General features: G+C 42.0%; 1 protein-coding gene across 1 annotated transcript in view; it reads left to right on the top strand.

The window, feature by feature from the left end:
- Positions 1-13,718, top strand: part of stab1 (stabilin 1) — a 258,505-nt gene that overhangs the window by 89,751 nt on the left and 155,036 nt on the right. Inside the window, exons 17-20 of the mRNA XM_048547400.2 lie at positions 334-414; positions 2,989-3,147; positions 3,915-3,977; positions 10,682-10,780. Of these exons, the coding sequence (XP_048403357.1) occupies positions 334-414; positions 2,989-3,147; positions 3,915-3,977; positions 10,682-10,780 (402 nt within the window). The remainder of the gene's footprint in view (positions 1-333; positions 415-2,988; positions 3,148-3,914; positions 3,978-10,681; positions 10,781-13,718) is intronic.

Below are 13,718 nucleotides of genomic sequence, written 5' to 3'. Positions count from 1 at the left end.
AATTTTCCACTCTCGTGGAGAGCATTTGCTGGTATTTGCCTGAAATATCAAATTTGAATACGTCATAATGACAGACTACTGCATATTGGGAGGCGGTGTTACTTAGCAGGGCTGTTATTGACCTGCAAGCACATTCTTGGTTAGTCAAAGGGCACTAATGATGACTGGCAAGAGATCTACAGATTAGACTTGGCAGCAGTCTGACATGAATATCGGGAAGAAGCTTAGTTACAGCTGAAATTTGTGAAAAAAAAAGACAATTGTTCACAGTATTGACGGCACAATGTACTGAATCTAAAAAGCATTTCCATAACCTCGTGTTTAATTTTCTAGTTGCCAGCAGACAGATTGTCAACTATGCCTCGAATCTTGACAAAGGCAAACCAGATAATAACCATCAATGTTACTGTTAACGTAAGTACTATACATATGCAGATGAAGCCCAGGAAAGAAAATGTATTCATATGCCAAAAAGAAAAATCTACAGATTGGCAGACAAGATTGACTTTATAATGATGCGACATAAATTAGTTATAAATCACAATTGATTTTACATTTCTAAAAGCAGTAAGAATATTTCTTTTCATTCTTTGAGTTATCTTTAAAACTAATTGATGTGACTCACTTTATAACACTTTTCAAAGTATTGGTAAGGCACTTCGTTAATATGAGCCTTACTTTTTTGAGGTAATTTTGCGATTTGAGTGCTTTAGATTGATACAAATTGTTCTCGTATTCTGGGACCTCCGGGATCATTTTCTAATTCCAAAATATGAGGATTGTGGAGGATTTTCCAATTATCAATGAATTATTTTATGTACAAATTCCATGTTTTATACAGAATATCCATTTTTTGTAACATTTCATAGTAATTTTCACACATTTAAATTTGCTAATTGAAGAATTATTCACAAAAATAACTTGGATCCAGTTTTGAAAATATTACAAAATACCAGAAATTTAATTTAACTTTTTTTAACAACAATCCATTTGACACAGAGAGTTACAATATAATAATGTAAAACAGTGAGACAGAAGCTGAGGTAATAGGAACTGCAGATGCTGGATAATCTGATATAATAAGGTGTGGTGCTGAATGAACACAGCAGGCCGAGCAGGAAAGCTGATGTTTCGGGCCTAGATCCTTCATCAGAAATCAGACAGAAGCTGATGCTTGTCCACTGACGTCCAAATGTAGAGAGGAATTCCAGAGCTTAGGGCCACGGTAGATGAAGGGACACCTGTCAATGATGAAAATGTTTAAAATTAGAGATGCTCAAGAGGTTAGAATTGAAGGCATACAGATACCTAGGACAATTGTGGGACTGATGAAAGTTACAGAAATAGAAAGGAATACCAGGAGCATTTGTAAACAGCAATGAGAAAATTAAATCCAGGCTTTGCTCATTCAGGAGCTAATATGTCACAGGGATAATGGGTGAATGGGACTAGAATGCTTGAACGTGGAGAACAGAAACTTGTGTCCTCTTAAATTTAAGTAGATTGAAGGTAGCCAGAAATGCATTAAAGGAAACAAATTTAGAAGGAACACATATGTGGTGAAGGATGTCAGAGTAAGTAAACAGTACAAGTAAATTTGGGAGTTGTTACACAAGTTAAAATAGTGGTCATTGTGAAGTCATGGATACCTGGATATTGTCAGAGGTTTGTCTCAGACCAAGTATAATACCCAAGGTTGTCTTCAGATAGTTAAGAGTGTTATGGAGAGGGGAGAGTGAATTGAACTCTTTATTGCAAACTTCCTTCCAAAGTTGATAAAAGCAGGTTGATATAAGAGTATTGTACAGAGAATTGGCCCATTTTTCCAGTAAGTACAAACTTTCCTTTGGAAACTGGTTTTGAGGAGGTTTAGACAGGCTTAGCTTTCAATTTGGAATCTGGTTTTCCATAGATGGCATTGAATCTGACTACAATGTTAACAGCCTTAAGTCGGGGATCCAGAAATTCATTTGAAGTGTTCAGGAACCCTAAGAGTTTTGATGATGAGATGTGATGCTAAGGTTTATGACATGTGTCTGTATGTCTCTGTTTAAAAATTGGTGTTATATGACATAAATGGCATGGACAGTTAGTACCCTTGCAGGCTTTATGAGTTTCAGTAGCTCTCTTTGGGACCAGTCTGTACTTGGGAGATATACATACAGTGTATTATTCTTTTGTAACATTGGCCGTAGTATGCACACAGTGAAAACAGATTCCAGAAGGGTGGTGTTTTAGTTTTGTCTTTTGAAATTATTCTGCTGGAAATTTCTTTAGTGTAGCTAACTTGGAAATCATGTTGTTGAAAGAAGCCATTTGTAGGTTACATGTTTATTTTAAATTGGCAAGAAGTCTATTTTTTTTAAAAAATTATGATCACTTTCACTTCTTGTGGATTTAATATCAAGGAGCAAAATGGAGTTGGTTAGGGTAAGGAGTTTGGAATGGTAACCAAAGGTATTGTCTTTCATCCGGCCCATATTTAATTGGAAGAAATCTCTGCAGATGCAGTACTGGATGTTGGATAAGAAGTGTGACTATTTAGAGATGTTAAGAATGGTAATAATGTTGTAGCATTGGCTGACTTAAGCATATATCTGTCAAACAATACTTTGTTTGAATGGTGTTGCCAAAGAATAGCAAGTAAGAAATAGGAGGCTCCAATGGTGGATTCTTACGTGGCCTATAGGTAACAGTTCAGGCATGGGAAGGTAAACTATTGTAGGCGATTCTTTAGCTAGAATTGGATAGCTGAATTTTATTATTTTTAAACAGTGTGAACAATGTCAAATTTTATTTCAAGAGCACAAAATAATGGTGAGAATGCTTTTTGCAATGAAGAAATGGCACAATAATGTTTTTATTGAAAATTTCTGGTTGAGAAAATACTTCAATGTAATGAGTTGAGCCGAAATCTACAAATGAAGTAATGTCTTCCTGATTCAAGCATGAATTTTCTTGAAAGAACTCTCTTCTATCTATTCATAGGGCCAGATTTTGTTGGGTGACAAGGGTGTTCCTTTACATAAAAGAGATATTATTGCTTCAAATGGCATCATTCACACGTTGGATGGCATCCTTATTCCTCCTTCAATTCTTCCGATCTTGCCAAAAAGATGTGATGAAATTCACTATCGCATAATAACGGTAAAGTCAAGCAATATGTCACTAGTGATAGCAATTTGACTGTTTTATACAATATTCAATGATTCATTTTTCTTGTAGTGTTTATTAATGTATTAGATTTAGGAACAATTTTAATGGAAGTATTACACAAAATATCCAGTGTTATTAAAATGATGTAACATAAGTTTATACATATGAATCTGAATATCTGTATCTGATGACAGTGTTGTACATGTTAGAGGATGAATTTGTGTAATTGAAGTGCATTACGCATGGAACTGTTTCTTGTTCTTCATCTGGATATGATATTGAACTGATGTATCATATTAAAATATTCTCCATGATTGAGATAAATGGAAATCTGCATATTTAAAGCAAAATTTAAATTGTAGTTTTAGGGCCAGTATGATTAAACCCAACTGTTTTGGGTCTCTGAGGCTGGATGCATGTTCATATATGTCTAATATATGGCAGGAGCAGGATGTTCCTCCTGGCACCATTGTATCCCCCACCATGTGCTACTGGCTTCCAGCCCTACCGAAGGAATACAGCCAGTGAAGCAAACTGGAAGGAATACTTCAAGCCACCTCCTTTTGTCATGCTCTGAGAATTAATTGTAAATTATTTTACCCCAGTGGATCTACCAGTACTACGACCACTGACCAGAAACACTGCTACTCTCCAATACACACTGGCTGCTGTTGGTATGAGACATCACAAAATCCACCCTGAAAATTAAGATTTTCACTGGCCTCTAGCTAACTTCACTCTCTTTCTATGTTCCTTAGGCTCCTTGTGGAGACTGTTCCTCATTGAACGAGAGCCAATGCCCAGAGGGAAGCACACCAATGGTAACTGAGCATTTTAATTTTCCCGATGGTGGTATATTTTGCACTGAGAAGACCAAGTCAATAAATTTGTTGAGAAAGTTTAACTGTGATGTTCCTCTGCCAGCTTTCCTTTGTATGGATAGCGACTTTCATCGGTTACATTTTTGGTGATTATTACAAAACAGCTAGAAAGTACTCAGTAGGTCTGTAGAGAGAGGAACAGAGTTATGTTTTATATCAATAACTCTTTCATCAGAAGTTTTTAAGTTTGTTACCTCAAAATGGCGTTCTTACTTCTGATTCAAGCATCAATAAAGTTGCTTGACATTTCAATGCGATATATCCGCAAAGTTGCACCGTCAGAGATGTCACCTTTTGGATCAGATAAATCGAGGCCTCATCTGGTGTGTGAGGTAAATATAAAAACATAACACTTTACTAAAACGTCAAAGGAGCCCTGGGCAAAAACTGTCTCTCCACCAAACTCTCAAAAAAAGATGACCTGATCAATTCTAGGTGCTTTCTTTCCAACCTGTTCAGACATGTTATGATACACAAAAGCAACAACGAATGGCAGGTGCTGCAAATGAGAATGAAAAACCAAAATTGCTGGAATAAACTCAAGTTTGGTAGTATCTGTGGAGAGAAAGCAGAGTTAATGTTTCAGGTCCAGAGACCCTTCTTCAGAACACATTACAGTTGGGGCAGTTGCAATTTGAACCCAGGCCCCCTTTTCCAGAGGTAGGAACACTGTCACTGCACCACAAAACACGTGATTGCTAATTCTAATATATTGCTGTGTGCAAATTGGCAAACATATATACAGTTCAAAGTTGAGCAGGTTAGGTGGAATTGGCCATGCTAAATTGCCCCCATTATACGTGGGGGCTGGGGGAGGGTATCAGGGTGAGGGTTTTGGGAGGATAGCAGGGTGAGGGCATTGGGAATGAGGGAATCAGGGTGAGGGCTTTGGGGGGAGGTAGTCAGGGTGAGGGCGTTGAGGGGGAGGGTGTCAGGGTGAGGGCGTTGAGGGGGAGGGGGTCAGGGTGATGGCGTTGAGGGGGAGGGGGTCAGGGTGAAGGCATTGGGGGAGAGGTTCAGGATGACGGTGATGGGGGAGAGGGTGTCAGTGTGAGGCTGTTGGAAGGGAGGAGGTCAGGGTGCAGTGTTTGGGGGAGGGGGTCAGGATGAGGGCATGGGGGCAGGGGGGTCAGGGTGACGATGTGGGGGAAGGGGATCAGGGTGTGGGCTCGGAGTGGGATGCTCTTCTTGGTTTGGACTCAATGGGCTGTATGGTCTGCTTCCATACTGTGGGGATTCAGTGATGCTATGATTGAACTAGACTATTGTACTCTAGCTAAGTTTTCTTTTGGGTTCAATGGAGTCTATGGTAATGCAAACAGCAAAGATGTTAGTCTATGTCCTCTGGGACAAAAGGACATCTTTATCTAATCTGCTTTACGCCTGAGTCCAAATCCACAACAGCGAGGTTGACCCTAACTGCCCTGTGAAATGGCTGCAAGTTCAAGGACAGTGAGGGATGGACAATGCTGACCCTGCCAGTGACTCCCATGAAAGAATTAAGAAAAGATAATAAGAATGACCCACTCAGTGCAAGACATACAACCAAAGTTAGGTTCTTGTGCCACACATGCCCCCATAGCTACTTAAGGCACATTAAAAACTCTAAAACAAAGAGAATGCTGGGGCAAACTGCATTGAAGCTCATTATGATGTATGAGCAAGTGGATGGATTTACACTCATTAGCTTCATTTAAATTGTCAATGCTAGACATTATATTGTAGAGAGTTGTTGAGAGACCTTATCAATGGGAGGAAGCAGGGACAGAAAGATGGCTCAACATACTGAGTTACTGTTCTGTTTCTTTAAGCTTTGGTTTTGTTATGACCCACTTGGATTGCACACCACAGATATTCCCAGAGTTGCACCGAATGTTAACATTTTTAGAAAAGTATACACAGTTCCTAAATTTTGTTGACTTTTAGACCAAAGCTATTAGAAAACATGGACCAAGTTTCAGTGTTAACCAAGAAGAAGTATCTATTAAGGCAATTAGATTGTCACTACAGGTAGACAGATATAAATCGGTGGCATGTAACTCTAAACTAAAACTCTAATCTCCTTAAAACTGCCCCCCACCCCACCCCACACTCGCACACATGCACATACAGGGAAAAGTGGATTATTGGTGCATGTAGAAAGGCTGGAAAGCTAGTTCAGCGGTCTTTGCATTTTTGTTTTGATGTTAAGATGATTCTCCTTTGACTAGGCAGACCCCTTGTTGTTCAGGTGTCCTTCTCCAAATGCTTCCATTAGTTTATAAGGATTACAAAGTGGCTATTTAGTCAGCAAATGTCTTTAATTTTTCGTTTCAAAATTTACGGCTTATCGCAACTGCTGCAAGAAAAGCAACTGATTTTCTTCAGATTTTTAAATGGAATTTTTGGCTGCAGAGTCCAGGCAACTTCCTATTCCTCCCACATTCTGTGTCTTTGTAACTTGTTTCCAGCTCCAAGCTGCTCAGCCACCAATCTATCAAACAGATGTTGGTAAGCAGGTCTTTGTATTTGATAATAAAATGTGAGGCTGGATGAACACAGCAGGCCAAGCAGCATCTCAGGAGCACAAAGGCTGACGTTTCGGGCCTAGACCCTTCATCAGAGAGGGGGATGGGGTGAGGGTTCTGGAATAAATAGGGAGAGAGGGGGAGGCGGACCGAAGATGGAGAGTAAAGAAGATAGGTGGAGAGAGTATAGGTGGGGAGGTAGGGAGGGGATAGGTCAGTCCAGGGAAGACGGACAGGTCAAGGAGGTGGGATGAGGTTAGTAGGTAGATGGGGGTGTGGCTTGGGGTGGGAGGAAGGGATGGGTAAGAGGAAGAACAGGTTAGGGAGGCAGAGACAGGTTGGACTGGTTTTGGGATGCAGTGGGTGGAGGGGAAGAGCTGGGCTGGTTGTGTGGTGCAGTGGGGGGAGGGGACGAACTGGGCTTGTTTAGGGATGCGGTGGGGGAAGGGGAGATTTTGAAACTGGTGAAGTCCACATTGATACCATTAGGCTGCAGGGCTCCCAAGCGGAATATGAGTTGCTGTTCCTGCAACCTTCGGGTGGCATCATTATGGCACTGCAGGAGGCCCATGATGGACATGTCATCTACAGAATGGGAGGGGGAGTGGAAATGGTTTGCGACTGGGAGATGCAGTTGTTTGTTGCGAACCGAGCGGAGGTGTTCTGCAAAGCGGTTCTCAAGCCTCCGCTTGGTTTCCCCAATGTAGAGGCAGCCACGCCGTGTACAATGGATACAGTATACCACATTGGCAGATGTGCAGGTGAACCTCTGCTTAATATGGAAAGTCATCTTGGGGCCTGGGTTAGGGGTGAGGGAGGAGGTGTGGGGGCAAGTATAGCACTTCCTGCGGTTGCAGGGGAAGGTGCCGGATGTGGTGGGGGTGGAGGGCAGTGTGGAGTGAACAAGGGAGTCACGGAGAGAGTGGTCTCTTCAGAAAGCAGACAAGGGTGGGGATGGAAAAATGTCTTGGGTGGTGGGGTCGGATTGTAGATGGCGGAAGTGTCGGAGGATGATGCATTGTATCCGGAGATTGGTGGGGTGGGGTGTGAGAACGTGGGGGATCCTTTTTGGGTGGTTGTGGCGGGGGCGGGGTGTGAGGGATGTGTTGCGGGAAATGCGGGAGACGCGATCAAGGGCGTTCTCGACGACTGTGGGAGGAACGTTGCGGTCCTTGAAGAACTTGGACATCTGGGATGTGCGGGAGTGGAATGCCTCTCGTGGGAGCAGATGCGGCAGAGGCGGAGGAATTGGGAATAGGGGATGGAATTTTTGCAGGAGGGTGGGTGGGAGGAGGTGTATTCAAGGTAGCAGTGGGAGTCGGTGGGCTTGAAATGGACATCAGTTACAAACTGGTTGTCTGAGATGGAGACTGAGAGGCCCAGGAAGGTGAGGGATGTGCTGGAGATGGCCCAGGTGAACTGAAGGTTGGGATGGAAGGTGTTGGTGAAGTGGATGAACTGTTCGAGCTCCTCTGGGGAGCAAGAGGCGGTGCCGATACAGTCATCAATGTAACGGAGGAAGAGGTGGGGTTTGGGGCCTGTGTAGATGCGGAAGAGGGACTGTTCCACGTAACCTACAAAGAGGCAGGCATAGCTGGGGCCCATGCGGGTGCCCATGGCCACCCCCTTTGTAGGAAGTGGGAGGAATCGAAAGAGAAGTTGTTGAGGGTGAGGACGAGTTCGGCTGGGCACCTTCCCCTGCAACCACAGGAAATTCTACACTTGCCCCCACACCTCCTCCCTCACCCCTATCCCAGGCCCCAAGATGACTTTCCATATTAAGCAGAGGTTCACCTGCACATCTGCCAATGTGGTATACTGTATCCATTGTACCCGGTGTGGCTGCCTCTACATTGGGGAAACCAAGCGGAGGCTTGGGGACTGCTTTGCAGAACACCTCTGCTCGGTTCGCAATAAACAACTGCACCTCCCAGTTGCGAACCATTTCAACTCCCCCCCCACCCCCCCATTCTTTAGATGACATGTCCATCATGGGCCTCCTGCAGTGCCACAATGATGGCACCCAAAGGTTGCGGAACAGCAACTCATATTCCGCTTGGGAGCCCTGCATCCCAATGGTATCAATGTGGACTTCACCAGCTTCAAAATCTCCCCTTCCCCCACCGCATCCCAAAACCAGCCCAGTTCGTCCCCTCCCCCCACTGCACCACACAACCAGCCCAGCTCTTCCCCTCCACCCACTGCATCCCAAAACCAGTCCAGCCTGTCTCTGCCTCCCTAACCTGTTCTTCCTCTCACCCATCCCTTCCTCCCACCCCAAGCCGCACCTCCATCTCCTACCTACTAACCTCATCCCACCTCCTTGACCTGTCCGTCATCCCTGGACTGACCTATCCCCTCCCTACCTCCCCACCTATACTCTCCTCTCCACCTATCTTATTTTCTCTCCATCTTCGGTCCGCCTCCCCCTCTCTCCCTATTTATTCCAGAACCCTCACCCCATCCCCCTTTCTGATGAAGGGTCTAGGCCCAAAACGTCAGCTTTTGTGCTCCTGAGATGCTGCTGGGCCTGCTGTGTTCATCCAGCCTCACATTTTATTATCTTGGATTCTCCAGCATCTGCAGTTCCCATTATCACTTATCTTTGTTTTTGATAACTGTCGCTAGCCCACAGACCCTGTTGCCAACAAGAGCTGCGTCAGTACACATTCTTAGTTCAGATTGGCTGCACTCTGAACTTTAATTGTGGCTTTTTCAAACATTTATTTACAATTCTTGCCATGAGGATCAGGTTAATTTCTTTTAAAACTACAGCCATTCTTTCAAACGCTCTTTTTAAATAGTTCCTTCTCAGTTCAGTCTGCAGTTTTTAAAAATACAAAAGTAGAAAAAAACATGGTCTGATAGTTTTAAAATCACACTGGGAAGATGTTGGGATAATGTGGGAATGGTAGTGCTGTGTTAATGTTCCTGGAATGCTCATCTGAAGATCTGCGCTAATGCTTCATAGACGGTGAGAATCCCACCAGGGCAGCCTGGCTTGCTTAAATTCAAGTAATTAATAAATCTAGTATAAAATACTAATTTCAGTAATAATGGTCATGAAACTCCTTGATTATTGTAAAAACTGTTGATTTATTAATGATCTTCAGGGAAGAATATTTGCTTTACCTTCCAAACGCATGGCCCTCACGAGCAAGCACAAAGGCAGAAGTCACATGACACCAGGTTATAGTCCAATAGGTTTATTTGAAATCACAAGCTTTTGGAGCGTTGCCTCTTGATCCACCTGATGTCATATGACTTCTGACCTTGTACACTCCAGTCCAACACTGGCACCTCCACATCAAGGACAAAGGCAACAGAGACATTGGAATATGCCACCAGCAAGCTCCCTATCAGGTCAAACACCACCCTGACTTGGAAATATTTGACACTCCTTTATTGGTGCTGGGTCAAAACCCTAAAACACGATCCCTAACAGCTGAAGAAAATTAAAGATGGATAATAACTGCTAGCCTTGTCAGCAATAACCACATCCCAAGAATGGAAAAAAGTAGCCACTTGGCCACAGATTGTTTGAGCTGAACAAAGCCACATGTGAATAAATGCATTTTATTTCTTTTATTATTTTCTGATGTGTAACATTGAGAGACCGAAGATTAAAAAAAAATCAAATGTCACTTGCCGAAGAAAGGCAAAGTGTTCGGGATTTCTCTTCAGTTGCGTCAAGAGACTGAGGTATTATTAGTTCTTCCATCTTTTGCCTGAGCTACTCTGCTTATTTCATTAATTAGGTTCATATGTAGTGACATAGTCAAAGTCATGAAATATGTCAACGTGGAATACCTTTGTTTGCTGTTTTAACATTGGTGTTATAATAATCAGTTAAATCTCCAACAGGGCAACTTAATATAAACTAAAAACGCACAACAATTTTAGCCTGTTAAAAGTTATTAAAAATTCATTTTAAAAAGTACAATCAGAGGTCAGAGGCCAAATGGTATAAAGAACACCCTTCACTGACAGATGTATTGTAATATTTACATCATTTGGGAACTTAATGAACACAAACAATTTGCAATATTACATGATGAATGAATAAATTTCTGTTGAGTATTCATATGCGTGGATCACAGAGTAACTTTATTCATAGCAAGCCTTTTATATCCACAGGAAACGTACGTACAAAATTGTGTGTACGATAAGTCAATTGATGATGTTATCTACAGTCGGAACTCCGGTTGTGCTAGACACTGCAACCAGACCATTGTTGTAAGTATCTTACATTTGCGTCATGTCTACCATAATGAATCAATATTTGATAAGCTGCACATTATTCGTCTGACCTTGTGTCTTGCTCAATTATGTCATTTGGGGATTTAAAACAGCCCAAACGCTTTAACCATAGTTGACAGTGCAAGAAACCAAAGACTTCTGTGCAAAAAATGTTAAGTGATAACCCCAAGGAATTATGCTGATTAAAGAAAATGTGCCATTTTCTATTTGTTGTAGGTTGGTGTATAATAAGCGAGTTTTGACATATTATTGAGGCACCGCTAGCTGGAGAATTAAGGGTAGTGAGGACACAGAGTTGCAGTGTTTTTATTGGCAGGTGGCATGTAGTGTTAAATGATAGTGTTGTTATTGCAGAGCATATGATTTCCTTTCAGTTTGTGACCAGTCATTGCTAGGTCAGAAGCAAAGAGCGGGCTGCTTTGAATTACCAACAGCTGTTTCATTTCTATAAATGTTATAGAATCACAGAATTTCTAGCAAGGAAAGAGGTGATTGGGCCATTCATGGCAGTGCCAATATTCACTCTCCATTAGGAACTGCCCACACAAATACTATTTTCTTGATCATTTTCGTATTCTTTATACTCCTTTTTTCAAATACTTTTTCACTTCCTTCATAAATGTGAGCATTTCTACCTTAATAGTCACTTATAGCATAAAGTTCCAAAGTAAGTTTACTAGCCGTCCACAAAAGTGTTGAACGCCTTGCTTCCAGGGAATGCTGAAGAGGAGCAGGGTTGCAGAATTAGGTCCCTGCCTGTACATACCCAATTTGTAGTGCGCCCAATTTCTTAACAGAATATTTCTGGGCCAATAAATGAGGCCGTGCTTCCAGCATGTGCATCCCTCACTTTAATTGTATATTTATTTACATTAGGCCCCTTGCCCGAACTTTGAACTGGTGGTGAGGGACTGCCAACAACCTATTGCTTGCCCAGTTGAAATGGGTGCTTCAGGGATCCCAGGGTCTGTCCTATTCAAGAAAGTCTTTTAAAGGTAGGTAGATATTGGTGTATATGCAGATTTTTGTTTTGCGTCTTCTTATAAACATTGTTGTACTTTACCCCATGCATTAGTTGTTTTGCTGGGAATTCTGCATTTTGCTGCCATCTTTCTTCATTTATATTTTTCTCCTGATGAGCCACAAAATGCAGCTGGAATAATACTTGAAACATATTTGGATTGCAGTTGACAGTTCCCTCCATATGTGAACATGGATATACCCTGGCATGTTAGAGAAGACATTCTCGCCCACACTTCCTTACTGAGCTCCTTTTCACTATCTTTCTCCTTAAATACTGCCCTCTGCTTCTAAATCTGTATGCACTTCAAGCTTACAATATTGTCCTCCTCTGTCTCATGTTTGACTAAGCCCATACTGTGTTTTTATCCTTCCAATTGAGAGTTTTGATTTAGATTAATCCACCCTGTGTGCAGAACTACCTGTGCCTTGGAAATCATCCCAACAGCAAAGAGGTCCAATGCCAATCCTTCCATTTGGATTTAAAGTGATGCATCTCATCTGTCTTAACACACAACACTAGGGATAATCTTGAATCCAACACCTAATTTTTTTGTGCTCTATTTGACAGGCCTCCATCCTACTGTTTCTTACATCTTTGGTTTCAATTATTTTAGGGCGTATCGTCCTTAAGGATAACACCATTGACGTTATTTGTGTGATGCGAATGGGTAGCCACAAATTATTCTTGGGCAGAGGCTTCAGGAGGGAAAAGTAGTGATTGCACATAGAATCCCACATTTGTTCTCAAATGCTTTTCTCATTAGTTCTTCATACTGCTGTTGTACTTCACTCTGACTGCAAATTCAGGTAGTTCTCCTATAATCCAGTAGTTGTGTTCTTGTGTGACCTCGCACTGTAGAAAATTGCCATAGATAATTGTATTATAAGGAAATTGCTATAGAAAATCACTATATCTGTACAGCTGAAAGTTTGCGTTATCCAAACAGCATCCACTATTCATCGATTATGTTACAGCCAATTTGCATTAATGAAACACGCATTATAGCAGAGCCACCTGTAGCTGGTGGAATCATCAGAAAACACCAAAATAATTTTAACTTCTGGAATTTCACAAAATGAACCAAAGTGGGCCATAACAGATTAAATACTTTGCTGAATTTTTTCCCATTTCTGTGATATTTTATCTGTCAACAAAACTTACATTTGCACACATTCTTTTTGGAATTTGTTTATGATTTCACTAAAAGTAGTGAGCACACAAAATTTGGGGTGACAGGAAATTTCTAAGTGTTGGTTTGGTTTGTTAGTGTAGGAATGGTACAGACAGATGAGATTCAAGATCCTATCTGTAAGTCGCACGTGTTTTCCATCTTAACCAAATACTAGGCAAGGCCAGGCACAGGCTTGCTTAGAAAAATAGAAGGAAAACAGGTGCATGAGTCAAAGTGGGTTACAACAGGACTTCATCACCTGGAGCCTGGTGGCAATTTGCCTGTCTCCCTTCTTGTTGTGAAAAATAGAGAACATGAAGACATCAGTAAAATAGGGATAAATGAACCCACTCCACTGATGGAAAGGATAGGTACATAGCCACCTTGAGTGCAAAGTTACCAAGCTGTTTCTACCCAATTCTCTGGCATTGCCATCTTACTTGAGCCTTTTCTTAGGCAGCTGAGGAAACCAATTGACTTAGGCAGTAGACTCATTAATATAAGATAACAAAGTGTGAAGCTGGATGAACACAGCAGGCCAAGCAGCATCTCAGGAGCACAAAAGCTGACGATTCGGGCCTAGACCCTCTCTGGTGAAGGGCCTAGGCCCGAAACGTCAGCTTTTGTGCTCCTGAGATGCTGCTTGGCCTGCTGTGTTTATCCAGCTTCACACTTTGTTATCTTGGATTTTCCAGCATCTGCAGTTCCCATTGTCTCTG

Source organism: Stegostoma tigrinum, chromosome 11, assembly GCF_030684315.1.
Source record: "Stegostoma tigrinum isolate sSteTig4 chromosome 11, sSteTig4.hap1, whole genome shotgun sequence".
Classification (NCBI taxonomy): Eukaryota; Metazoa; Chordata; class Chondrichthyes; order Orectolobiformes; family Stegostomatidae; genus Stegostoma; species Stegostoma tigrinum.
This window is presented reverse-complemented; position numbering and strand designations above follow the sequence as displayed.